Here is a 27,676-nt window from a genome sequence, read left to right on the forward strand (position 1 = left end):
AGATTTTTTTTCCCATTCATTTTCCACATTTTTCTATGGATGTTAGTAAATCTATTGTACATTTCTATCTATTTGTTTTAGATCACCTCAACAAAATCTCGAGCAAAGAGAAAAAAAACACGAACGACTAGAGTAGCATGGCGTGTTCGGCAACATCTGTGAGGGAAATGAATAGTCGACGTTTCAGGTCGAGACCCTGCATCGGGACTGAATGCAGTCTCCTATGTCTCAATACAATCTCTGCCGGCATAAGAGGGCACCTATTTTGGATTTTTTTTAATCTCCCGCCCCGCCACGCTCCCACTCTGCCCGAGACCACCTCCATTCTGGACACAGTTTTCAATGGTTCCTCCATCAGTCCGCAGCCCCGATAAAACATGCAACACCCAGTCTGCCCTGATGCTGCCCCAACATCGCAGCGTCCAGCGAGCCACGCCTGAGTGAACCTTTCCATTAACAGCTCCGCCAATCGGCCCGAGCCCTTACCAAACACAGAGCGCAAGGACCGATCAATGGCCGGGTCCCGCACTAGGTTCGCCATAGCTACCGCTCTCCGCGCCACTTCCGCTACGAAACGGAAGCCAACACTTTCACCCGTCCGGTCGTCCCACAATCCAGGATTCCGAGCAGAACTCGAGTCCTTCAGCATTTTGTGACTGCTTTAACCATCCTGTTAAAACAGAGGGAGATTGTCATGAGAGCTCTCCGTTTTACATGTAAGTATTCGCATTCACTTGAAGGGTAATCTCGTTTTCAATTATACATTAGTGAAAGTGTTCCGGAAGGAGCTACAATTATCTTTGTTGTGGCTCAGTCCAATCAGCCACAAGTAACAGGTCCGCACAGGCTATTCCCAGACGATCATCGAGCTGGGAAATTATCAGTTCATTGAAGGGTACCACCTTGAGTGCACAAAGCGTGTTGGTCTTTGCAATAAACCATTGTAAACTTGCAAATTCGATACACCAAAGTTAGATATTGTGATCCAGGAATACATACGAAAGGATACGCTGAAGTTTGATGAAGTTCTGTTGAGGACATTAGGCGACAGCTGAAGTACATCCCACCATTAGTAGTAGACAGCCGTTGATCCCAGGATCCTTGGTGGACTGTGTCCTCTCCTGCCTCCAGGGTGGGAAGATTTGAAGAACCAGCTGTTGCCCATGCAGCGGGCTCGCCCCCCCCCCCCCCCCACGACACTGATGTTGTCCAAGGGAAGGGCAAGTGCTGAAACAGCTTGGCACCAGTGTCGTCGCAGAGGCTGTCAGAGTGAGGTTGTAAATAACATCAAACTGCCGTAGGGACCCCGGCTCCGGATTTCTTCTTCGGGGTTTACATGGGTGAGTGTGCCCGCAAGACAGCGGTGGTTTAAAATCAGAGTGTTCCTTCTCTTAGGCGGGCTGCTGTCCAAGTCTGACGTGCCCCACCATTAATCATTAATTATGTGTCTAAAACCCTGATTTTTTTTAAACTGGTGGAATGCATGTGAAAGAGAACTGTCTTACCAGCATAACGTGAATCTTGTAAGTAACTGTACCATACGGTGAATGGAAAACAACTTTAATGTATAATATACTTTACATTGCAGATTTAATGAATAATATATTTTTGAAAGAAAAAAATAAAGATAATTAACTGATCTACTGTTGAATATTTTTCTCAGTTAATACAAGATTGGCGGTTATGGAAAACAATGCAGACTGAAAGAATTGCAGTTGTGACTCAGGCCCAGTTTGCACAACAATACAGGTGAAACATGGCGGCATAGATTTATTTTTGTGGTAATGTTATATTAAGAGGAAGGGAGAAACGTTTTGTTAGATGTTGTTACTTGTGATTTTCCACAGCTAATTCAAACAGTTAGAATTTCTCAATAATGCATAGTATTTTATACCTCACAAAATTACTTTGGGTTATTATTTTGTCCAATATTTTTCTTGAAAATGTCTTTTTAAAATGTCCAGTGCTAGGTATTATTAAAATAATTACTTTATCAAAACAGCCAGTCTGCTGCTCTAAAGTAACAGGAACGAAGCACCAAAGACTGAAAAACCAGCTCTACTGTTTCAAGAAAATATTATCCTACCAGTTCTCTACTGCTCCCACCAACATCGGCATGTGGCACCCCAAATTCATTCCCGCCAGCATCAGCTGGAAAAATGTACCTCTAATAAAAATAGCTGTAGAAGAACCTCATTAAACTAATGTCTAAAAGGTAGAAAAACTTGTGTCTGTAACATCAATGAAAAATACTCCTTGTCAGTATCCCTACTCCTATATCTTGACTATCACTGGTGAGTAGATGGTTCTAATTTAATAGACAGAAGGGTGCCAGAAAAGGGCCAGTAATGTCATGAAGGATCCCACCCACCCTGCTCATGGACCGTATGTCCCACTCCCATCAGGGAGGAGGCTGCGTAGCATCTACGCCAGGACTACCAGACTCAAAAACAGTTATTTTCTATCCACTAATCCACCCCTCCACCATTACTTTACCATTTTCTGTCAGACACTCCTGTGCCTTGTATCGCTTTATGGATATACAATCAATCCATGTGTATAAATTACCTTATGTATTTATATTTATTGTGTTTTTTATGATTATTGTGTTCTTTATCATATTGTTTTGTGCTGCATCAAAGCCAGAGGAACAAGTATTTGGTTCTCCTTTACACATGTGTACTAGAAATGACATTAAGCAATCTTGAATTGATGTAACAAGTGTAAAGTTCAGATTGTTTGTATTAATTATTAGATTTCATGGAATTTTGGGCATTTAGGAGACTATTTATGCCAGCAAAAGATGGACATCTTATCACATTTCCCAGTTTTGGTCAATAGCCATGCAGGCTTTGGTTCTTCAAATTCTCATTTAGTTCTTTTTGTTCACGGTGTGGATTTTTGTCTCCATCTTTTCAGTCAAAAAGTTCCAAACCCAATTTTCCAAATGTTAAGTGAAACCATTTTTTTTCAACTCACTTCTAATCCTTCAACAACTCACTTAAAACTGCAGTATAGTTACTAATCTGTTGCAAAAGTAGATGGGTGCTTTCTGCTTCCTTTGTCTGGACTTCATTGTGTTTCAGATACAGTACTTCAATTAAATGTTCTTTCAATCTCACTGTTCCAAAGAAAACAAATCCAGCCTTGTCTCTTCCTAACAATGATTCATCAGCCCTGGTAATACTGTCTGTATTCTCTCTACAGCCTTCCTACAATGTGGGACAAGACTAGAAAAGTCAGAATCAAAATCATATTTATTGTAAAATTTGTTGTTTTGAGGCAGCCATACAGTGCAATAGATACTACAAGTTACAATAATAAATATATTAAAAATAAATAAGCAAAATAGTGAGGATGTGTTCGTGGTTCAGAAATCTGAAGGTGGAAGAGAAGAAGCTGTTCCTTAAACATTGTGCCTTCAGGCTCCTGTACTTCCTCCCTGATGGTAGCAATGAGAAGAGTGGATGTCCTGGGTGATGGGTGTCCTTAATCATGCCTTTTTTGAGGCATTGTCTTTGAAGATTTCCTTGATAGTGGAGAGGCTAGTGCCCATGATGGACGTTGCTGAGCTTACAACTTTCTGAAGCATTTTCTGATTGTGTGCATGAGTGCCTCCACACCAGCCAGTGATGCAACCAGTTAGAATGCTACTACGATATTTGCTGTCATATCACATCTCCTCAAACTCCTAATGAATTATAGCAGCTGCTGTTCTTTCTTTGTAATTCCATCAACATGCTGGGCCCAGAATAGATGTTGACACCCAGGAACTTGAAACCATTCACCCATTCCACTACCGGCCTTGTGGGAGGGGAGGGAGGAGATTGCTGAGCCTCTGGCAATGATCTTTGCATCACCAGTAGGGAGAGGAGAGGTTCTGGAGGATTGGAGGGTTGCAGATGATGTTCCCTTATTTGAGAAAGGGAGTAGAGATAGCCCAGGAAATTATAGATCAGTGAGTCTTACTTCAGTGGTTGGTAAATTGATGGAGAAGATCCTGAGAGGCAGGATTTATGAACATTTGGAGAGGCAGAATATGATTAGGAATAGTCAGCATGGTTCTGTCAAAGGCAGGTCGTGCCTTATGAGCCTGATTGAATTTTTTGATGATGTGACTAAATACATTGATGAAGGTAAGACAGTAGATGTAGTGTATATGGATTTCTGCAAGGCATTTGATAAGGTACCCCATGCAAGGCTTATTGAGAAAGTAAGGAGGCATGGGATCCAAGGGGACATTGCTTTGTGGATCCAGAACTGGCTTGCCCACAGAAGGCAAAATTTAGCTGTAGACTGGTCATATTCTGCATGGAGGCCGGTTACCAGTGGCGTGCCTCAGGGATCTGTTCTGGGACCCCTTCTCTTCGTGAATTTTATAAATGACCTGGATGAGGAAGTGGAGGAATGGGTTAGTAAATTGCTGATGACACAAAGGTTGGGGGTGTTGTGGATAGTGTGGAGGGCTGTCAGAGGTTACAGCAGGACATTGATAGGATGCAGAACTGGGCTGAGAAGTGACAGATGGAGTTCAACCCAGATAAGTGTGAGGTGATTCATTTTGGTAGGCCAAATATGATGGCAGAATATAGTAATAATGGTAAGACTCTTGGCAGTGTGGAGGATCAGAGGGATCTTGAGATGTGAGTCCATAGGACACGCAAAGCAGCTACACAGGTTGACTCTGTGGTTGAGAAGGCATACAGTGCATTGGCCTTCATCAACCGTGGGATTGATTTTAAGAGCCAAAAGATAATGTTACAGCTTTATAGGACCCAGGTCAGACCCCACTTGGAGTACTGTGCTCAGTTCTGGATACCTAACTACAGGAAGGATGTGGAAACTATAGAAGGGGTGCAGAGGAGATTTACAAGGATGTTGCCTGGATTGGGGAGCATGCCTTATGAAACTATGTTGAGTGAACTTGGCATTTTCTCCTTGGAGTGACGGAGGATGAGAGGTGACCTGATAGAGGTGTATAAGATGATGAGAGGCATTGATTGTGTGGATAGTCAGAGGCCTTTTCCCAGGGTTGAAATGGCTGACACGAGAGGGTATAGTTTTAAGGTGCTTGGAAGTAGGTACAGAAGTGATGTCAGGGGCAAGTTTTTTTTGCTCAGAGAGTGGTGAGTGCGTGGAATGGGCTGCCAGTGACTGTGATGGAGGCGGATATGATAGGGTCTTTTAAGAGACTCCTGGAGAGGTACATGGAGCTTAGAAAAATAGAGGGCTATGGGTAATCCTAGGTATTTTCTAAAGTAAGTACACATTCAGCACAGCATTGTGGACCGAAGGACCTGTATTGTGCTGTAGGTTTTCTATGTTTCTATGATCCCTCAATGAGGACTGGTGGGTGTTCCCTCGACTTCCCCTTCCAGAAGTCCACATTCAACCAGCCGATCTATCTCAGCCTACTTCACCAATTACTTGATCACTTTTCTCCTCCACTATTATATCCCTTGTTCAATAAAGGCAAGTGTACTGAAGGAATATTTAACCTATGTCCAGTTGCCTTGAGAGACTAGTGGATATTAACATCAGGGTTCCTCTAGTCCTCTGTAGGACTGTGCTATTTATTGTGTGTTCTCTTGCCTTATCAGTCTTTACCAAAAACATAACCATACTGGTTTGAAATTCATTTGTTATTTCTTCATCTATCTAACCAGTCCATTGAAATCTTCATGTAACTTAGAATTTTCTTCTTCACTAATCACTACACCACCATCTTGGTATTGTTGGCAAACTACCTAATTAGGTTCCCTTGCAATGAAGTCCAAATCATTGATATGAAAAACAAGTTCCAGTACTAACAAGACCACTTCAGTCAACAGATTAACCATTAACTAATACCCTGTGCCCAGGAGTCCAACATTCTACTTTCTCTTAAAACTTGTGAATATTACTTTCTTGAAAAATGTATTTTCGTGTCTTTGTCAAACACCAAGCCAAAACCATGTTGACACATCAGATGTTCAACCTCATTAACACTCCTTTTATCTCCTAAAAATCAGAGTAGTGGAACATGATCTTCCCTTAATAAATCCATGTTGTCTTTGATTAACTTGTTCTTTGTTAAATGCTAATAGATAACCTCTCCCTCAATTTCTGATAGCAATTTTCCTTCTGCCTATGTCAGAATAACTGGCCAAAAGCTGTTCACTCTATACTTTTCTACATTTTTAAACAAGAGTACCACTTCAGCAATCTTCCAGCACTCTTACACCATGTTTATCATCAACATACACTGAATTTTATTTTTAGATAATAGAAGACATTTTTTTAAACAAACCACTTTATATATTGCACGGTAGTACTGTTAAATTAGCGATTCATTTTCAACAATCTTCCTTCATTCCTGATGAGAAAGTGATTTGATTTTTTTCTGTTTCCTGGTACAGAGAGTATTTGGAGAAGAATGGCTTCCTGGACACAGCCTGTCGTCTCCAGAAGCAACCCGATGGTTCAGTCGCATTGCCTGTGCTTTGCAATAAACTCAGCCCTCTTCACCGTCTTAACCTGAGTGAGACTGTAGCTCCAGGAAGTACATGCACTTTTACCGTGATGAAGGTAGGATTTCTTTTCTTGACTGGACACACGTCGGTACAAGCATTTGGCCTTTCACTCAACGCTGGAATATCTGATCATCAGAAAGTGATTGCAAGCAGGTGGTTTTAAACATATTGCTGACTGTTACAATTATCCATCCATTAATGTGATCTATTCAGAATGAAAAGTAACCCACCTTTTAGTGAGTTTCAGCTTTGGAAAGTATTTTTTTATTTTACGTTCTCATATTTTCTGCTGACACAGATGGCCCAGCTCTCGGAACGTTTTTAGCAGTCCCATTTCCATGCTTGTTTTCCTGTAACCAATTCTCCCTGATAAGCTCAGTAACTATCATTCTCCCTGCCCCCCCAACGTTTACATTAGGTTGGTAATTTAGAAATCAGCAGTAATCAGTCTGCTTACCAACACATATTTGGGATGCGGAAGGAAACCAGAACATCTGGAAGAAACCTACATGGTCACGTGAAGAATGAGCAAACTCCACATAAACAACCTTGGGTCAAGGTTGCTGGAGCAATGCGATGCTAGCACTAACTTCTGCACTGTTGAGATCTAAATTTGAACCTCTTGCTCACAGATTGTGATGGGAAGCCACTAAACTCAGCATGGCTTTGATCTACTTGCAGTATCTTATCGCTGCTTGCTCTCAGCTCCACCGTGAATGTATGTCCTTCATAGACCAGTTTAATCAGGATCTTTCCTCCTGTGTCTGATCTCAACTGCAGCAGCAGGTGAAGTTCTGAAATTATTCTCTTTACTGAGGGGTTGCTATGTCAAACACCCCAGTCAGAAGCAATGAAACAATTGGGTGTGTGAGTAAATGAGAAAATGGTCAGTTTCAGATATAAGTACTGTAATTCACTGAGTTGTTGAATAGCCTATTGCAATTGACTGCCAGGGCTCACAGTAGAGAAATGGATGAGAAATTAGAATGTTGCCTAAGCCTCTGGAGTGGTAACCTGATAGCAGTTATTGTCTTCCAAAGAAGGAAGAAGAAATAAAGTCTTGTGGGACAAGTACCATTTATTTAAGGTGCATTATGGAGTTAACAGAAAGCAAAATGAAGTTTGGCCACTAGTTCTAGCGCAAACTGAACGGCAAATCAGTACACTGCATTGAATAACTGATCTTTTTCAATAACTACTTCTTTCTCTGCCATTCACCCATGATAATTATATCTTGTTTGTCTTCTATAATTAATTTTGATGCACGTCTATTTTACAAATATACATTTCAGAACCCAATAGCATCCAAAAAGTCATTGGTAAAATCTTGCCACCAACGACTGCAAGAAGAGCTCGATGCATTATTGAAACAACAGGGGGTCCTTTGGACTGAAGAACTGCTTCGTGACCTACCTCAAGTATGGAAGAGGCATGGAGATATGATTGTTCTGAGTGAAAATGCATTCCAAACAGAACTCTGGAAAACTTTGGGTGAGATTTAAATTTTAAACAATGCAGCATAAATGTCAGGAATGTGTGGCACATGGCCAAGTGGTTAAGGCGTCAGTCTAGTGATCTGAAGGTCACTAGTTCGAGCCTCAGCTGAGGCAGCGTGTTGTGCCTTTGAGCAAGGCACTTAACTACACATTGCTCTGCGATGACACCGTTGCCAAGTTGTACGGGTCCTAATGCCCTTCCCTTGGACAACATTGGTGGCGTGGAGAGGGGAGACTTGCAGCATGGGCAACTGCAGGTCTTCCATACAACTTTGCCCAGGTCTCAATCATCATCAAAAATCGATGGACAGCCGAAGAAGAAGAAACATTAGGAATGGTATTGCACATTTGGTCCTTAGTGAACTCAAATGTATTTTCCCTCTTTGTTACATTCCCCAGAAAAAATGTTTACAGACTGTATCTGCCTATGCCATTTTAAATCAACCTTGGAACCTGCTGATATTATTTTCCTTTTAGAAGATGTATACATGTTCTCCCCCATAACAACATTACTGAATTCAGTAATAAATGATAAAGTCAGTGTCCGATATACATGAGCAAATTCAAAGAGTTCAGCAAAAATCATTGCATTCACAACCATCTCTTGAGCCTTTGCTGAAAGCATTAAAGATGCAGAGGGTTACTTTATTTTTTGTGAATATAGTTTCATATATCAGCAGAAGTGTGTCATAAAGATTGTAACACTGCCTAACTAATTAATGTTCATATAAAATTTAATGTCATACATTGAGGGTGGTATGAAGGATTCAGCATGTACCAGGTTACAATCTCTGTTTCCAGGAACCAGAAACTGACACTGGTAGAAGTTGTGTTTCACGCTTTACATTAAATGTGCACATTTTTACTAAAAATGGTAGAAATTGGAAAGTACATCACCCAGGGCTTCACTGCAGGAGTGGAAGCCAGAGATACATGAGAGTTGTTCTCGACTATTAGTTATTTCTGGAGCAACTAGATTGGGGGGGGGGGGGGGGTAGAAATTTATAGAAGATAAAAGTCCCATTTATTGTGGAAGAAAGATTTTCTGTAAAAATAAATTCTTCCTATGAGGAGCAATGATAAACATATAATATTTTCTCACTACTTACCATTGGGCAGGAGGTACAGGAAACTTGGGTGCTGCACCACCAGGTTCAGGAATGCTTATTATCCTACAATCATCAAGCTCCCGAGCCTACATGGATAACTTCATTCACCACAACTCTGAACTGATTCCACAACTTACAAACTCACTTTGAAGTCTTGACAACTCATGTTCTCAATACTTTTTTTGTGCACAATTTGTCTTTTTCTCATTGTTGTTTGTCAGTCTTTGTTTATGTATAGTTTTTTGTAAATTCAATTGTTTTTCTTTATTTTCCTGAAAATGAATCTCAAGGTAGTATATGTTAACATATACAGACTTTGATAATTTTTTTCACTTTGAATATTGGATGTTTAAAAGACTTCAGTTTCTCATTTTAAATATGTTATAAATACCATACATGTACTCAAGATCATTGAGTTTGGTTACGACGAACTTTTGAGTTGAGGATAGAGGCTGCAATCTGTAATTTAAGTTCTGGATCTTTGGCTGTGATTTAGTGAGAAAAGAGAACTGGGTGAAGTTGTATGAATTAGTTAAAGGAGTGGGTTATTCAGTCCTTTAAGACTTTTCCACCGTCTAATAAGATCACGGCTGATCTGATTGCATTTACTACTCTTTACTTCTCCCTACGTACCATAACCTTTCATACTATTGCTTCTAAAGAATCTATCCATCTCTTAAAATATTCAAAGATTCTGCTTCTGTTCTTTAAGGAAGACTTTCAAAGACTTCCAACCTTTTGAGAGGAAAAAAAGTTCACCTTATCTCTGTTTTAAATGGGGGTGACCCCTAAATTTTAAGTGAGACTCCTGCTTCCGGATTTCCTAAATATGAGACATCCTTTCCTGATTAACTTTCTCAAAACCCATCAAGATCATACATGTTTCAATTAGCTTGCTCCTCACTCTTCTCATTGACCACAAATACATATCTAGTTTATTCAATCTTTCCTCATATGACATTTAGGTGGTAAGGTTTAGTCAAATTTCAAATTCACTATCTTATCTATCTTTTCATGAATTCCCGTTCTCTGTACCCACTGGAGTTCAGAAGGATAAGAGGAGATCTTATAGAAACATATAAAATTATGAAAGGGATAGATAAGATAGAGGTAGGAAAGTTGTTTCCACTGGTAAATGAGACTAGAACTAGGGGAGATAGCCTCAGGATTCAAGGGAGTAGACTTAGGACGGAGATGAGGAGGAACTGCTTTCCCCAAAGAATGGAGAATGCGGAATTCTCTGCCCAATGAAGCAGTGCAGGCTACTTCAGTAAATATACTTAAGACAAGGTTGGATAGATTTTTGCATAGTAGAGGAATTAAGGGTTATGGGGAAAAGGCAGGTAGGTGGAGGTGAGTCCATGGCCAGATCACCCATGATCTTATTAAATGGTGGAGCAGGTTCAACGGGCCAGATGGCCAACTCCTGCTCCTATTTCTTATGTTCTTATTCATGATATTTATATTAGAAAATCATGGTGGCTAAGTTAATTAAGCAATATGAAAATACTAAGTTGTATTTTTATTTATCTTTGATGTGAGCTCTTAAGTGCTGTTGGTTTTATCATTGTTTTGTTTATTGCAGAGCCAGAGTTGTGGCAGGTGGTTGCTAATGCACTAGGAGTAAAACGCATTGCAAAGACGGGCAGAATATCTGCTGATGGCTTTCGTACTCCAAAGGTTACTTTATTGCTGGGAGACGATGCCTGGGTCCATCACGTTGACAATGGCATCAGGTGAGAGCAGAATAATCAGATTTACAGTGCCAAGCAATGCAAGCATCTGCATGTAACGTTGTGAACACCACTTCCTCCCAAGGATACACATATGATAAATTTCTTCCTTTAATTAAAAGCGTTCAGATATTGTGGCACTCCATAGTTTCTTGTATGTCACCTATAACATGCAATTCCTCTGAGTTCTAAACTTAGCTGTATCTTTAGGAAGCTATTAATTCAAGCAATTCCAATCCATGGAAAGACAGTAAATATCAAATAATGAATCGCCCATGGTCTTTGTCACATTAACTTCTCGCTGTCAGTTGATAGTAATAGAGGCTGAGCACCCTGATCCGAAATGCTTGGGGCCAGAAGCGTTTCTTATTTTGGAATATTTTGGATTTTGCAGTATTTGCATCGATATAATTAGAAAGCTTGGGGTTGAGACCCAAGACTAAACATGAAATTCCATTTACATTTCATATACAGCTTCTACATAATACCCTGAAGGTAGTTTTATATTATATTTTTAATCATTTTGTGCATGAAGCAATAATGTGTACATTGAGCCATCAGAAAGGTAAGCTTTCTCTATCTCAGCCACCCAGGCGGACAGTCAGTGGCTGTTTTGGCTTCGCCATCATTCCTGATTCTGAATTTATGTGCTTCTGATAACCAGTCTTTGTCTTGTGCTTTTTCAGCACACAAATGTGCTAAACAGTAAAAATTATTACATTCCATTAATGTAATGAAAAATCAACGTGTGTATGGTAGCAAAAACGCAGCATCGGGGTGCTCAGCCTGTATTCACTTCTGTGGAAGAGGCTGCTACAGAGTTAATTGTCTTGCCCATCTCTTCCTCGTACAGATCGGGCTTCCAAAGCAGGCGATTTTATACAGCATGACTCTCTTCACAGAGGAGCTGTGCTCAGAAAATAGCTCCTTAAGCTCCCTGATTTCCGAGGTGCCTTCCATAAAATTGCAATGCTTAGGTTATTTTTATCAACTGCAATCTTGATGTCTCTGTGTCAGTGGCCTCCATATGAGCACATTGTAATTCTAGCTCTTGTAGTTTCACATCCAAGATTTTTTTTTGATACATTTGACACATTACCTGCACTTTTAATTGCTGACATTTTTTTCCTGATGTTATAAAGATGGAAATAAAAAAGTAATCTTGCTTAAAATGTTAAAGAAATGTGTCATCTTTAACTTTTATGCCTTTTGGAAATGAGGTCATCTTCTACTCACTTAACTATTCACAGTAACAGAAATTTTGGGTGCCCAAACTTTTGCATACCACTGTAGATGCACAGTGTAATCCCTGAGTAGTGAATGGAAATAAAGGGTATAAGACTTTTTACAATCCACTCCAATCTGCTCCCTGGAGTGCAGGAGATTGAAGGGAGATCTTGTAGAGCATATATGTCAAACTCAAGGCCCGCGGGCCAAATCCGGCCTGCGGTGGAATTATCTTTGGCCCGCGAGATAATATCTAATTACTATTAAAGCTGGCCCCAGTAATCGAAGCGCCTATGGCGTATGATATGGCTAATGCTGAGTTTATTCAGGTACCAGGTTTTCAGGGTTTTTAGTGTTTATTCGGCAGTCTTCTTCATAAGAAACGGAATTTGTAAAGTGAAACACTTTGTAGTTATAGCAGAGACTGAGACACATGAGAGAAGGCTGAAAAAACGGAGGCAACGAAAGCTGCATTCGCACGCGTCCGACTGATCCGGCCCACATGAAGCTGCATTTTGCTCAATCCGGCCCGTGACCTAAAATGAGTTTGACACCCCTGTAGAGGCATATAAAATTATGATGGGTGTAGAAAGAATAAATTCATGCAGGCTTTTTCCACTCACACTCAGAGGCTGATAATGAGTTTGCAATGAGCTGCCAGCAGAAATGGTAGATGCAGGTTCAATTGTAACATTAAAAGGAAGATGAGAGAGGTATGAAGTGCGATGGTCTGGGAGTCGATAAATGGGGCCGGGCAGAAAACCAGGCCAGCACAGACTAGATGGGCTGAATGGCCTATTTCTGAGTTATAGTGTTCTATGACTATAATCATGTCCCTAATGATCAACTCCCCTAACGGTCAGGACAGACTCAGTCATTCAGTTAATTTAAAACGGAGATCAATAGATTTCAGTTTATTATGGAAGCAAAGGACGTGGGGTTAATGCAAAGTGGCATTGAATCATTCAGAGCTTTTCCCGACCAGAAGACCTGGATGATCCAAGAGATCTGCTATCTGCTGAGGGCCAGACAAGTGGTATTCAGGTCTGGTGACCAAGTAAAATGCAGGATGTCCAGGTTTGACCTCTGGAAAGCCATCTCACAGGGAAAGTGGCAATTCTGGACTGAACAAATCATTGAAGGATGCTCACTTTCAGGAGTTGTGGCAGTGCTTGAATTCCTATAAAGTGAAACCAAGCGATGTATGTGACAATACAGTTTTGCTGCCAGATAAGCTCAATGCCTTTTATGCTCACTTTGTCCGTCAAAACAAGGAAGCATCTTCACAAACTCCCACAGCCCCTGACAACCCTGTGATTTCAGTCTTTGAGGCTAGCATGAGAGCATCCTTCAGGGAGTGAACCCACAGAAAGATTCCAGCCCGGACGGGGTAACCTGGGAGAGTACTGAAGACTGGCTGGCATGTTCACTGAGATCTTTAACCTCTTGCTTCAGCAGTCTGAGGTACCCATCTGCTTTGTGCAGGCTTCAGTTATACTGGTGCCCAGGTAACCTGCCTAAATGGCTTGTCTAGTGGCACTTACATCCACTGTGATGAAGTGCTTTGAGAGGTTGGTGATGAAGTCTATCAGCTCCTGGCTGAGGAATGACTTGGATCTGCTGTCACAATGAGTCAACATCAGATGTCATTTCATTGGCTCTCTTCTCAGCTCTGGAATATCTGGACAGTGAAGGTGCATACAGCAGCAAGTTCTTCATTAACTACAGCTCTGCATTCAGTACCATCATCCCCTCAGAACTGATCAATAAGCTCCAAGACCTTGGCCTCAGTACCTTCTTGTGCAATTGGATCCTCAATTTCCTCACTTGCAGACCCTAGTCAGGTCAGATAGGCAACAACATCTCCTCCCCAATCTCCATCTGCACAGGTGCACCACAAGGCTGGGTGCTTAGCCCCTGATCGACTCACCTTATACTTTTTACTGTGAGGCTTAGTAAAGCTTCAATGCCGTTTTTAAGTTTGTTGACACCACCGCTGTGGGGTGAATCACAGGTGGGAGGGAGATTGAGCATCTGGCTGAGCGGTGCCACAACAACCACCTCTCACCCAATGTTCACAAAACCAAAGAACTGATAATTGTCTGCAGGAGGAGGAAACCAGGGGTTTATGAGTCCGTCATCATCAGAGCAACAGAGGTGGAGAGGGTCAGCAACTTTAAATCCCTCAGCGTTATCATTTCAGAGGATTTGTCCTGGGTCCAGAATGTAGCTGCTATTACACAGAAGGTATGGCAGTGCCTATACTTTCTTAGAAGTTTGCATAAATTCGGCATGTCATCTAAAACTTTGACAAACTTCAAAAGATGCACGGTGGACATTATTCTAACTGGTTGCATCACGACCTAGTATGGGAACTCCATTGCCTTTGAACGGTAAAAACTACAAAAAGTGGTGGATATAGCCCAGTCCTTCACAGGTAAAGCCCTCCCCAACATTGAGCATTACCACAAGGACAGCTGTCACAGGAAAGCAGCATCCATCATCGAGGACCCCTCCCCCCACCCCCACCATCCAGACCATGCTCTCTTCTCACTGCTGCCATCAGGAAGGAGTTACAGGAACCACAAGTCCCACACCACCGTGTTCAGGATCAGAAAATACCCCTCAACCATCAGGCTTTTTGAACCAGAGTGGATAACTTCACTCACCCCTCCACTTAACAGATTCCACTTCACTCACCCCTCCACTTAACAGATTCCACAACCTACGGACTCACTTTCGGGGACTCTACAATTTGTGTTCTCAATAGTTATTGCTTATTGATTTATTATTTTGTTTTTTTGTATTTGCACGGTTTGTTGTCCTTTGCACATGGGTTGTTTGTCCGTCTGTCGTGTGCAGGTTTTCACTGATTTTGTCTTTCTTTCTATTTGCTGTGAATGCCCGCAAGAAAATTACCCTCAGGGGGTTCCCGTGACGTCATCGTCGAGAATGGCAGCTTAAGTCACTAGCTCCTCTGGAATAACGCGTATTAAGCCCTGTTATTCCATCAAATATAATATTTTTCGAAAAATATTTGAACTGAAAAGAGGGGCAAGAATGGGGAAAAGGAACGGAAATAGAAAAAGCGACACTCTGGAGCCTGCGTCCGAGAGGAGTGCAGCCAGCGGCTCTCCGACCCGACCACGTGCGAGCGAGGTGGGCGCTGGGCCTCGTTCAGACGAACCGGCGAATATGTTCGAAATTCTGAAAGAAATAATGGAGGTCCAGAAAGAAATAACGCAGCAGCTCCGGGATATTAAGGCAGAGCTCGCCAGCGTTAATCAAAAAATAGCGGTGGCAGAGACTTGAATTGAGAAGGTGGAAGATCGCATTCAATACGTGGAATGGATACTGAGCAAGACAATAAAAATAATACATCACCAAGAAGGTAAACTGCTTGACCTGGAGGGAAGATCACGGCGGAAAAATATCAGAATCTACAACGTTCCCGAAGGAGCGGAGGGCTCGTCTATAACGGAGTTTGTCGAAAAGCTACTGCGGGACGCGCTGGATATTCCCTCGGTTATGAAGCTGGAAATCGAGAGGACGCACCGCGCGCTGGTTCCGAAACCTACCCAGGATAGAAAGCCACGCTCTATAATAATTAAATTCCTTCGGTACAGCACCAAGATGCAGATTCTACAAAGGGCCTGGGGTAAGAAGAGAGTGTTTTTCGACAATAAATTAATATATTTCGACCAAGATTACTCCTCCCCGCGGTCCTGCAGAAACGCAAAGAATACGCTGAAGTAAAGCGAGTACTAAAGCAAAATAAGATTAGATTTCAAACTCCGTACCCTGCTAAACTTCGAGTGTTTTATGACAATGGGATGCGGTTGTACCAGACGGTGGAAGAGGTGACTACAGACATGAAGGCCAGAGGTTTGCCCGTCAGTGTCACCAAAATGAGGGAAAGCCTGACTGAGGAACTGTCCCGCTCCGCTTGGGAAATAGTGCGAGAATCGAGAAGGCAGGAGACGGGAGGAAGCCAAGAGAAATATATCAGGAAGAGACCGGGAGTTTCCCAAAAACAGTCCTCACCACCTTCAGAAGAGCCATAAGGTTTAGCTAACTTTAAAAATGTTGAGAAGCTAAATGAAAGCAAATGTACATGGTGATATACCTATCTCGAGAAATACTTATTATAATGTGGATTTTACATTACTTAGTTGTTATTCTTTATTTGCTCATTTACTCCTTTTTCCCCACCAAAATGAGAATATATATGTATACATATGTAATGTGTGTGTGTATGTGTGTGTATATGTGTATATATATATATATATATATATGAGGAGTACACAGGGAAATCTTTTCTGTGTAATGGATTTGTTCACTGACTTTTATGAATACTGCATTGGGGGCCCTTAACTCACAAGTAGGAGGGGTTATCCCCCACAGCTAGACATTTCCTCTAGCTCAATGCAGGGTCATCTACTAGTGACCTCAGCCTTGGAATCACACGTTCGTTGCCATTTTTGTTATTATCTGCGTTTCTTGGTTCATATTTGTTCAGGGAGTAGATCGATTAAGTTTTATTCCAATTTCAATGGTACATTGACAGATAAATACAGATGGCTTAAGGACAAAGTAAAATTCATTTCTTTTAATGTCAATGGGCTATTAAATCCAATCAAACGTAAGAGAATTTTATCCAATTTGGAACAATTTGATTCATACTGGGAAAAATGGTTTAACTAAATAATGCCTCATAGGCCTGATTTTATTCTCACAAATCAATGAATCTGTTGTAAAAACAAAAGATCACTCCCTACTTGTACATAGTTCTTTCCTTTTGCTTGTTTTTTCTCTCCACTCTTCTATAACTGTGTACCTCAGATAAATACTTTGTGGAGATTTGTGATATATATGATATATATGTACAATGTCTGAAACACATCTTATGGAAATGTTTGATGATGAACTTCAATACAAAAATAAATTACAAAAAAAAGAAAATGACCCTCAGGGTAGTATATGCGGACGTATGTGTAATAATTTTACTTTGAACAGCCATGATGCTGATGAACATCAGACCTAAGATTGAAAGGTCGCGTGTCCCGCTCCTGTTCCAATTTCTTAACTTCATGTTTATTTTTATTTTTCTTAATGACAAAACATGATTTATTAGAGTAGTTAGAAAAAATATATTTGTGATCTTGTCCTCAGAACATCCCAGTTTGGTTCACATCCAATTAAGTAGCTGGGAAGTAAAATTACTGTTGTTTAGCAGTGCTTTTGCACAATAAGACTTAACAACCAGACCATCTCTTTTTGATCTTGGTAGTTCAGTGAGTAATGCCAGTAATGTCTTTGGGAAACATCTGCTTCTTTTTGAATAGTGGCACAGGATGTTTATATTCCCGAGCATGCATGAGAGATCCTTAGTACCTCATTTAAAATATGTTTAATCAAATAACTGTCTTGGTCCTCTTGGGGTTATGTCAGGGTGTAACGCAAACAGTCTGCAGATCAGAAGTGCAACCATTTGGCAATGTATTTAAGTAAAAACGTGGGCATTCTGTGGGGGTGTATAGTTAAACCAGGACGTTTAACTTAATCATTAGATTTCTCTGCAAGATGCAATGATACTGCTGTGAATTGAGTTGCCTCAAAGCAGAAGGTTCCTGTGGCTCCACAGGCCTCTCAAACACTCATTCATATGAATGTTGTTGGGTGTTTGAAACCTGAAGAGTATCTGTGGTAACGCAAGTAAAGGGGATCTGTAACATTTGACAAATAGTCTCAGGATTTGACCTAATTTGAACTCGTAACACAGTCATTGTCAGACAATAATATTTATGCAGTCATTGTCAGACAATAATATTTATGCTGCAAATTGAACATTTTTTAATTGTAGTGTTTATCACATAGAATGCAGAAACACTCAGTTATAAGATTAACATTGTTGTGATGTGAAAGCAAGACATTAAAATTGTAGAAAAATAAATGTTACGTTGCGAAGCTATACTTTATTCAGATGGTTCACTCTGATTGTGATGCTTTATTGTCATTCTGAAATTATCTCATTGCCTGTGGAACCTTTTTGTTGTATTTTGTACATGGCAAGACAAAGTAATGCTCTGTTTTAAATGTAGTAAAGTTTTACATATTCAAATTATTTTTTTATTGAAAACTGTATATCCTCAGAGTGATAATTACATTCACAAAATTTGTGTTGTTGTGTTGTAATGGTCTGCCTTGTGTTCTTCTATAGATACACATTTGACATTACCAAATGCATGTTCTCTTCTGGGAATATCACAGAAAAGCTACGTGTCAGCTCTTTTGACTGCAAAGGAGAGGTGGTTGTGGATCTGTATGCAGGTAACATCAAGAATCAATAGCTGAACCACAGTGAGCTGAATGGGCATATTCCATGCATTGATTCCATAAAGTCTCTGTCTGTCAGTAAGAAGGGAATCAGGAATAGGGCAATTGTTCCTGCTTTGTCATTCAGTAAGAATTGGGGCGGGGGTGTAGGGATAGAAATTAGATGAAGGGCATTTATATTACACAACCTCGTAATGGATTGCCCATTCCTTGTCTGGTAGATAGTAGCCTATTTATATTGTGCAGATTTTATAGAGCATAGAATTGTACACCACATCAATGGCCCATCGGTCCACAATGTTGTGCTGACAGTTACAAATCTACTCCACGCTCACACTACCCCTTTCTCCTTTACAGCCCATAGCTCTCCATCTTTTTTACATCTATGTGCCACTCCAAGAAACTTGAATGTCCTTATTGTATCATCCTCTACCACCACACCCGGCATTGCGTTCCAGGTATCTACCACTCTCTGTGTGATAAAACAAACGCTACCTCTGGCATCTCCCCTGTGCTTTCCTCCACTCACTTTAAACAGACATCCTCAAGTATTGACCATTGCCCCCCGGGACAAAGGTGTTGTCTGTTCACTCTGTCTGTGCCTCTCATAATCTTATTCACCTCTGTTAAGTTGACTCATGCTCCTTCACACGAAAGAGAAAAGCTATAGCTGCTCAACTTTCCTCGTTAAGGCACTGGGCGCCATGGTAGTGTAGCGGTTAGCATGACGCTATAATACAGTTGGAGTTTGGAGTTGACTGCAACATTACCTATAAAGGGTCTGTACATCTTCCCTGTAGAATGCATGGGTTTTCTCCGTATCCTCCGGTTTCCTCCCACAGTCCAAAGACATCCTGGTTAGTAGGTTAATTAGTCATTGTAAATTGTCCCGTGATGAGGCTAGGGTTAAATCAGAGGTAAATTGGGGGTTGCTTGTCAGTGCAGCTTGAAGGTCTGGGAGAGCCTATTTCACATTGTCTCTCTAAATAAATAAATGAACATATTTGCTAATCCTGACAGCTTTTTGGTAAATTTCTAAATACTCTACGGCTTCCACATTCTTCCTATATTGAGGCGACCAGAACTGAACATAGCCACAGTTTTATAGACCTGCAACATTACCTTGATGCTCTTGACCTCAGTCTCGTGCCTAATGAAGGCCAGCAGAGCATATGCAACACACACAAAACGCTGGAGGAACTCAGCAGATTAGGCAGTATCTACGTAAATGAATAAACAGTCAACGTTTCAGGCCGAGACTGTTCTACAGCACTGGAAAGAAAGGGAGAAAATGCCAGAATAAAAAGCACACCACATGCTTTTTTACCCACAGTAACAACTTGCACGGTATCTCCGGTTAGGACCCAAGGTCACATGGGTCCTGCACACTGCTAAAAATCGTGTAATCAACCTTGTACTCTGCCTTAAAGTTCAATCTTCCAAAGTTGATCAACAATCTATGTGAGGCCCCATCATTGCTTGCATCATACAACAGGGTGCTCGCTTCAGTTACCTGATGAGGTAACAGCCTTTGGCCAGGAACAGATGTTGCCAAGTGGTGCCCAACCTTCGTAGAGTTACTTGACCCTTGACCACTACACTCTACAGTTGGTGGGTCAGCGGTGGTGGCCAAGTCACTGCCCATCTGCTCCTGGCATCCAGCCCACTCCTCTCACCTGTCCACATCTGGCAAGAGGCTCTTTCTGCTTCCTCCCAATACTTTATGTTTTTTTTACCAAAAGTTCAGGAGCTAGGTCCATGAAATAAACAATCACAACATACACCATAAATTCTGGTGTATAAGCTGAGAATTTGGCCCTAAATTTTGGTCCTAAAGTTAGGGGGTCGGCTTATACAGAGGGTGCCAACTTTGGAAAAATGAATACACAGAAGACGGGTCGTATTTATTGGCTGTTTTTGAGTCAATTGAGGATTGTCCATTTCTGCTTCGACATCGTCATTTGCAGCTTTACTGGCTGTCAAGTCTCCTTCGTCTTCTTCCTAAAGCAAATGATCTTCAGTGCCATCCAAAGCACTGCTGATGCTGCACTTTTTGAAAGCCTTCACAATGCACTCAGCCTTCATTTGCTCCCATGATTGCACTACCCACTTGCAAAGTGTAGCTAGAGATGTGACCCTCGTATTTCCCGCTGGAGTGAATGACTGATTTCCCGACATCATCCATTCATTCCACTGTCGACGCATGAATTCTTTGAATGGTTTGTTTAAACTCACATCTAGTGGCTGGAGCACAGACATCAAACCTCCGGGGATGACTGCAATGTCCGTATTTTCAGCTTTCAATGCTGTTTTTACCTCACTTGATGAGTGCACTTTGAACACATCCCAAACAAGTAGTGACTTTACCTTCCTGAAACCTTCGGGACGTCGACACCATACCTCTTTAACCCACTTCAAGCAACCTGCTTCATCCATCCAGCCGTGTTCTTGAACGTAAACAACACCTGACAGGAATTTTTCTTTCTCTGGGAATGTTTTCCTCTTAAAAACTACTACTACCATCAATGGTAGTTTGGTCCCATCAGCCATACACGTTAGCATGACAGTAAAATGTTGCTTCTTGTGTCCAGTTGTTTCGATGGACTGTTTTCTCCCCCTTCTGATTGACAGTGCGGTTGCCAGCAAAATCAAAGAACATCGGTGTGCCGTCCATGTTACCAATCAGTGAGAGTGGATAAGAATGTGCCTTTTGATGCTTGATTACAAATATTGGAAGGCTGTAATCTTATTCTCAATGTCGCTTGGCAACTTCTGAGCAATCTTTGTTTTTCGTCTCAATACAAGATCACGTCTATTCATAAATCGGGTGCACCAACTTTGCATAGCTTTGAAATTTTCGCTGATGTCACGGTGTTCTTCAGCCCATTTCAACGCTTGAACTCGAATCATTTCTCTGGTGACAATGTATCCGGATGATCGCTGGTGATTCACCTACTCTAAAACCTTTTCCTCCAGTTCTGGCCACTGGCATGTTTTCCCGCGGTTTGCACATTTCATCTTTGGCATTTCCCTCAGCGTGTCCTCTGCCTTTCTTCACTCTCTCACTTGTTTCTCATTTACAATAAACTACTTAACAGCTGCAGAATTATTCATTCCTTTAGCAAAATCAACAACCTTCAGCTTGAAGCCAGCATCATATCGCATTCGTTTTAATCTTTTGTACATGGTGGTCGCATACTCAATACTGAGTACACGTACTGATCCCGCCGCCCCATGTTAGGTTTTAACGAGATTACAATAGGCACTAAATAGTTTCACGGGGGTTACATTTCAGAGGATTCTTTACCATTGGGAACCTAATCCAAAACTTCCCTCCCTGATTTATTTATTAAGAATTTGCTTATAACGCTCTACAACGTGTAGGCCTATTCTATTAGCAGGTACTGGTTCACAAAATTTCCAGGATCTGGATCCGGCAAAGCTGAGTACCGGCATGTGAGATCTTGTGATCTTTTCTGGTTAAATCAAAAACCTCTACAAAAGGGGTTTAACCTTTTAACCTTGAAAATGGGGGGGGGGGGGGGTCAGCTTACACACCAGAATTTACGGTATTTGTTGGCCCATGTGTGGAATTTACTATTTCCAATGACAAACACACCAGTTTCTATTGGCGTCTGAGTTGTAAGTACCTACAGAAGTGTCTATGTAAACTAGTTACTTTGATGATTCAGTCTGAGAAAAACAAACCGCCTCACCAGTATTACATCTAATGGGGAAAAAAAGGCATGCATATACAGTATATCATGATACTCACATTCTTAGGATATTTCAGAGTGCCTAAAACCCATCAAATTATTCTTGAAGTATAATCATAGCTAGTCTAAAACCTTGGAGAAAAGGGGAGCAGTGATGATTTTAGTTACAAATCTTAAATGTGTTTGATACTCAGCCGGGGAATAACAAATGTGATCTGTATTGGTACATTAAAATGATATCGTTTTATGAATCATATGTTACTGGTAATGCAGTCATATTAGTTGATTTCAAATGAGACTGATAATGATAACAGCTGCGGTTAATTTTTTCAGGAATTGGATATTTTACACTACCATTTCTGGTGCATGCGGGCGCAGCGTTTGTTCACGCCTGTGAGTGGAATCCACATGCAGTTTCTGCATTACTGAAGAACCTGGAACTAAATAAAGTATCAGAGCGCTGTAAGGTCCACAGTGGTGATAATCGGCAGGTACTGCCTTAAGCCTCATTCTTTTTCATTAATGCCTGTCCGTTTAATTATTACACCGTTATCAATATGTGGTCTGCTGAAGTATACTGACATCTTGAGGAATAATTTAATCTGTACAGTTGATGATATCACTTTCAAAATTTCAGTCTAAGTTTAATCCTGTTTTCAGGTAACTTATATCTTTGTACCTCAGGCACTGGTGATGTTGATGAACAGGTTTATTTAACTTAAAGCTATGAGCAGAGTGCAGAGGCACATACCCTTGAAATTAACAGGCTGATTGAAAAGAGCTGAGCAGGAAATCAGTAGCTTACCCCTCCCCTTCCAACAAGATTAGAACAAGTATCCTAAAACTGAAAATGACGAAATATTCAACAGGTCAAGCAACATCTGTGGAAAAACAATTAACAAACGCCCTAGGTCAGAACAGCAAATCCAAGAAAATTAGTCTTCAGTAAGAGTGAAGGTGTGTGTGGGAGGCAGAGGAGGGCATGAATAGATCAAAGGAGATATCTCTGATAAAATGAGTAGGTTGAAGCTGTTACCAAAAATCTTAAGATTCTTGATCATGTAATATGTTAGAAATAGTGAGGCTGAGGGGACATGCCTAAAAATGTAAACTATCCAAATACATTCAGAAAAACTTGAGCCAAAATGATGATAGGCTGAAATATAGGCATGTCAAGTTTGGCTATAGGCAGAAAGAGTGAGCTACCTAAGGTTGGAGGATTCAGTGTTGATACTGAAAGTTTGGAATGTGCCCAGAAGGAAGATGATGTGCTCCTTAAGCTTAAATTGAGTCTCATTGCAAAAGTGCAAGAAGCCATAAAGAAATAGGTCAGAGTGGGATGGTGAATTAAAATGGCGGACAACTGGAAGATCAGGGTCACTCTTGTGTATTGAATTCAGAAGCTCCACAGAGCATTCACCCAATTTCCATTTTCGTTCTCCATTGTAGAGGACACTGCATTGTAAACAAGGAATGCATTAAGCAGATTGGAAGATTCATCTGGAAGAACTATTTGACCACTGGATGTTGAGAGGGCACAAGTGAATGGAGAGATGTTGCATCTCCTGCGGTTGCACAGGACAGTACTATAATATAGAGAGTTTTTGGTGGAGATGGGAAAGCAGTTGTGAAGGAAATAGTCCCCCTTAAATGCTAGTAAAGGCATCTTATTGGAACTGGTGGAAATTGTGACGGGATGATCCATTGAATATGGAGGCTAGGGGGTGGAAGATAAAGAGCTGGGTAAGTCCGTTAAGAGGAGAGTCAGTGAGAGCCGAACACAATGGTAGAGGAGATTACACAATTCAGGAAGAAGCAAGACATTTCAAAGGAAGGGGAAGAGTCAGAGATGGATCCTATGAATGTGAGAACTGAGTGGAAATTGGCATTAAGGACATTTTTAAGTTCTCTTTGAGGGAAGGGAGCAGCACCAATGCAACATTGGCACACCAGAGAAAGAGCTGAGGAGGAGGGTCAGGTAGGATTGAAACAAAGATTGTTCCACATTATCTGAGAAGAAAGATAGGCTTTACTGGGCCCATGCAAATACCCATAGCTACATCTTTGATCACAAGAAAATGGTCAAAGTTGAAAAAGTTGTTCAATGCTTGGACAAACTCAGCCAGGCAAGTGAGTATGTTGCTGGAGGAGAACTAGTTGGTCTTCTTTTCAGGGCAGAAGCTGGGGGTTTTGGAGTTTCCCATTGCACGATGGAGGTGTAGAGGGATTCTACAAATGTGCAGAAGGTGAACCAGTTGGGACCAGGAAACTAAAAACTTTTGAAGTGATGAAGGACATCCAGCGGTGTCATGGTTGTAAGTGGGAAGGGACGGGACTAGGGAAAGGTAGGAAGAAGCCAGTTTAGTGGGATAAGAGCAGGCTGAAACATTAAGTGAAACATCTAGACAGTCCAGCTTGTGGATCTTGGGCAAAAGGCAGAAGTGAATTATTGCAGCTATTGAAGGAAGTTCTCCTGTGCACATCAAAGGTGTTGCTATTGATTTGTAAGTGAGAATAGTCTGGACCAATGTGTTTGAGAAGTAACATTAAGTATCTGAGCTAAAGATCAATTCACCAAAACAGAACATTCCCATCTTTGTCAGCAGGTTTGATGACAATGTCAGGATTGGTTCTTGCTGTGCAACTGGGGGTGGGGGGTTAAGGGAGTGAGTGTGGAGATTAGGGGAAAAAACCAAGTAATTCAGTGTTCCATTGGCAGTTATCTACGGATAGATCAAGAGAAGATGATAGGCCAGAGTAAGGAGTCGAGGTGGATTGGGAATTCAAGAGGAAGGGTCATGACTAAAGAGATAGACATGGAGGCAATAAAAGGAGAGTTCAACATCAGATCAGAATCAGAATTCCTTAAGATAGGGATATAAGGGGACAAACAGTGCAATGAATCTGAGAACATACACAAAATGCTGGTGGAACGCAGCAGGCCTGGTCTCGGCCTGAAACGTCGACTGTACTTCTCCCTATAGATGCTGCCTGGCCTGCTGCGTTCCACCAGCATTTTGTGTGTGTTGCTTGAATTTCCAGCATCTGCAGATTTCCTCGTGTTTGCAATCTCTTCTAGGGACTGATTTCAGGATCAGTCAGTGGTAGGTCAGAAAGGATGGTGAAAAGACAGCAGGAGGTAGAACCAGAGGGAGAAGTGCTGTTAGAATAAATTCAAGGGGAAGAAAAGTCAGGAGGGCTATGAGAATACAAGAGTTATTGAAGTTTATCTTTGGTGTCAGAAACTTAAGAAAATAGTTACCTACTTAAGTACTAAATACAATGGAGAATAATGTGGAAAGGCAGAGCGTGACAGCTGTGAGACAGACTGAGATGGAGCTGTTGCAGAGAGGTCAAGAGCATGCATGTGCTAGCAGATGGAATAGAATACAAATCTTTAGGAAACCTTGAGAAACTCTAGGTAGTTTGAACGTACTTGTGATGCTGAATAGAAATACACGTGGGTTGAGTTGAAGCCAGAGAAATTTGCTAAGAAAGAGAAATGGTTGTGGTTTTCATCAGTATCTAACTGAAGAATAGAAGGGAAAGAGAAACCGAAGGTGAAGAAGGCAGAAGGAACAAGTGTAGAGGAGAACTTCCTCAAGGTTCCTGGATGAGGAGCAGCACTGAATTCAACAATAGGTCAATGGTTGACTTGCATAAAAACCTACTTCAGATTAGGAGGAGTCATAAAGATTGCTATAAACTTATCAAAGATTCCATGGAACAATGTTTCTTTTTATTAGAGGTTGGGTGTTTTAAAGTGGGACATAATAGCTTCCTATCTGATGACAGTACTCAAAATGAGCATCATCTCTGTGCCATCAACTGCATACATGTGGCTAAACATGGGCCGAATTTACTGCACATATGTATATGGCTGTATGGTGTGAATTACACAGAGATGTCTGTACAAGGGCATTGTCAACTACACATAAAACTATGCAAGGGTGCTTTAAATTGCATACACTTGGACTTATGGATGCCATTAACTGTATACGTGGCTATAAAGGTGACACCAACTATATACACAGATGAGCTAACATGCTATATGAGCATCACCACAGAAAGTGGGAGTCTTCATAAATCGAAGGGCATTCATCCATCAATGTACAGTTCTACCCCTGTTCAGAAGATAATTACCTGAGCCATAGTTTCAGCAAAAATATAGCACATCTGTAATAGAAATTTGTGCTGTCAAATTAAAAATATTTAAACAGCCAAAGAGAGATCATACAATTTAAATAGAGGATTCATCTTTTATATTTAGCATAACTTTTCCTCCTGTGTTTGTGTTCTGGCAACTTGTTCAGATGGATAATCTCTGATCTAAAACATTAATTCTATTTACTCTTCAACATATACTACATGACCTGCTGAATGTTGCCAGCATTTTCTGTGTTTTTCCCCCAAATTTCTAGCATCTGCAGTTTTGTTTGTGATTTTCATTAGGCAAACTGTTCATTGGTTTCTGTCTTTGTATCTGAGGCAGGTAATAGTCTTCTGATTATCATGTTCCTTTGCTATGGGTTGTTCGACATTTCCATTTATAACTATTAAAAACTTATTTTGTGTTTTGTAGCTTCTTCTGCAGAACGTGGCAGATCGAGTGAACTTGGGTCTAATTCCAAGTTCGGAAGAGGGATGGCCTGTAGCTTGCCAATTATTGAAAAAGGACCGAGGAGGGATCTTGCATATCCACAATAATGTCAGCCTGTATCCTGAGAAGAGAGGTGCACTGTTTAATGTGAAGAATAATAATGCATGTTGTAGCAAGGAACAACAGCAAACTTTGACAGAAACAGTACCAGATGGGAGCTACTCTGAAACTACAGTTCCAGATATCACATATGAGTTTCAAAAATGTACCACTGAAGAGAACACACTTAGCTCAAGGTGCAAGGAAAATAAGTCAAAAATTCAATCAAACTGTGGGACGTATTATGAAGAAAAGCTTTTTACTCATCCTGAATGGCAATCTTGGGCAGAATTGGTGGCATTGAGAATTAAGAGAATGCTGGAAACTCACCATAAAAGGCCATGGTCCACAAATATCTTGCATATTGAGTGTGTGAAATCTTATGCCCCACACATTGACCATGTTGTACTGGATTTGGAATGTAGGCCATGTGATGATGGTTAATGTGATTCAAGTACTCTTGTTTTCACATATAACTGATAATTCAAGAAGCTGGAGAATCTGAAAGCACCTTAAATAAAATCAGCTCCCAGGCTGAAATTTGTTTCTGACATATTGCAGATTCTCTTTAAAAATAAAATTGCAAATATTATGTGATGAAGTAGCATATTATTGGCTTAATTCTCCGAGACATTAACGTTTGTACATTAATGCAGGGTTTCATTACCTATGCACCATGTAACTAGAGGCATCCAGCTAGTGCTTTTATAATTCAGCTCAACGGGATCAAGAAAATAATAAGTTAACTTTATTCTTCACCTTGCAAACTATATTCTGGATTCAGGGTAGGAAATTTTAAAAAAATATTAAGATTCAAGATTGTTTAATGTAATTTCTAGTACACAAGT

The 27,676-nt window shown here is 40.9% G+C and overlaps 2 protein-coding genes across 4 annotated transcripts in view; one reads left to right on the top strand and one right to left on the bottom strand.

Annotated features, from left to right (window-relative positions):
- cstf2 (cleavage stimulation factor, 3' pre-RNA, subunit 2) overlaps positions 1–1,147 on the bottom strand; it is a 71,214-nt gene extending 70,067 nt beyond the window's left edge. Inside the window, exons 1-2 of one of the 2 annotated variants that reach the window (XM_073058336.1) lie at positions 1,000–1,147; positions 487–670 (exon numbers count right to left, since the gene is read on the bottom strand). In XM_073058336.1, coding sequence (XP_072914437.1) covers positions 487–649 — 163 coding nt within the window. In that variant the 5' untranslated portion in view covers positions 650–670; positions 1,000–1,147. The remainder of the gene's footprint in view (positions 1–486; positions 671–999) is intronic. The other variant, XM_073058337.1, reaches the window with a different exon arrangement.
- On the top strand, positions 589–27,420 carry trmt12 (tRNA methyltransferase 12 homolog). Of its 2 annotated transcripts, none has more exons than XM_073058341.1 (8): positions 589–716; positions 1,664–1,749; positions 6,399–6,567; positions 7,805–8,003; positions 10,703–10,853; positions 18,298–18,407; positions 22,463–22,620; positions 26,712–27,420. In XM_073058341.1, the coding sequence occupies exons 2-8, from the start codon at positions 1,694–1,696 to the stop codon at positions 27,270–27,272; spliced, it is 1,404 nt and encodes a 467-aa protein (XP_072914442.1). In that variant the 5' UTR covers positions 589–716; positions 1,664–1,693; the 3' UTR covers positions 27,273–27,420. The 2 variants fall into 2 exon arrangements, with proteins under 2 accessions (XP_072914442.1, XP_072914443.1); XM_073058342.1 differs by lacking the exon at positions 589–716 and adding an exon at positions 1,189–1,340.
- The last annotated feature ends 256 nt before the right edge of the window (positions 27,421–27,676 follow it).

This window comes from Hemitrygon akajei, chromosome 10 (genome assembly GCF_048418815.1).
Source record: "Hemitrygon akajei chromosome 10, sHemAka1.3, whole genome shotgun sequence".
NCBI classification, from domain to species: Eukaryota; Metazoa; Chordata; class Chondrichthyes; order Myliobatiformes; family Dasyatidae; genus Hemitrygon; species Hemitrygon akajei.

What these genes read in the sequence shown, in the direction of transcription:
- trmt12 (XM_073058341.1), top strand. Translation starts at nt 1,694, where the DNA reads ATGCAGACTGAAAGAATTGCAGTTGTGACTCAGGCCCAGTTTGCACAA. An exon ending in GCACTTTTACCGTGATGAAG is followed by an intron (nt 6,568 to 7,804) that starts GTAGGATTTCTT and finishes TATACATTTCAG; the next exon opens with AACCCAATAGCATCCAAAAA. An exon ending in ACAGTGGTGATAATCGGCAG is followed by an intron (nt 22,621 to 26,711) that starts GTACTGCCTTAA and finishes TGTGTTTTGTAG; the next exon opens with CTTCTTCTGCAGAACGTGGC.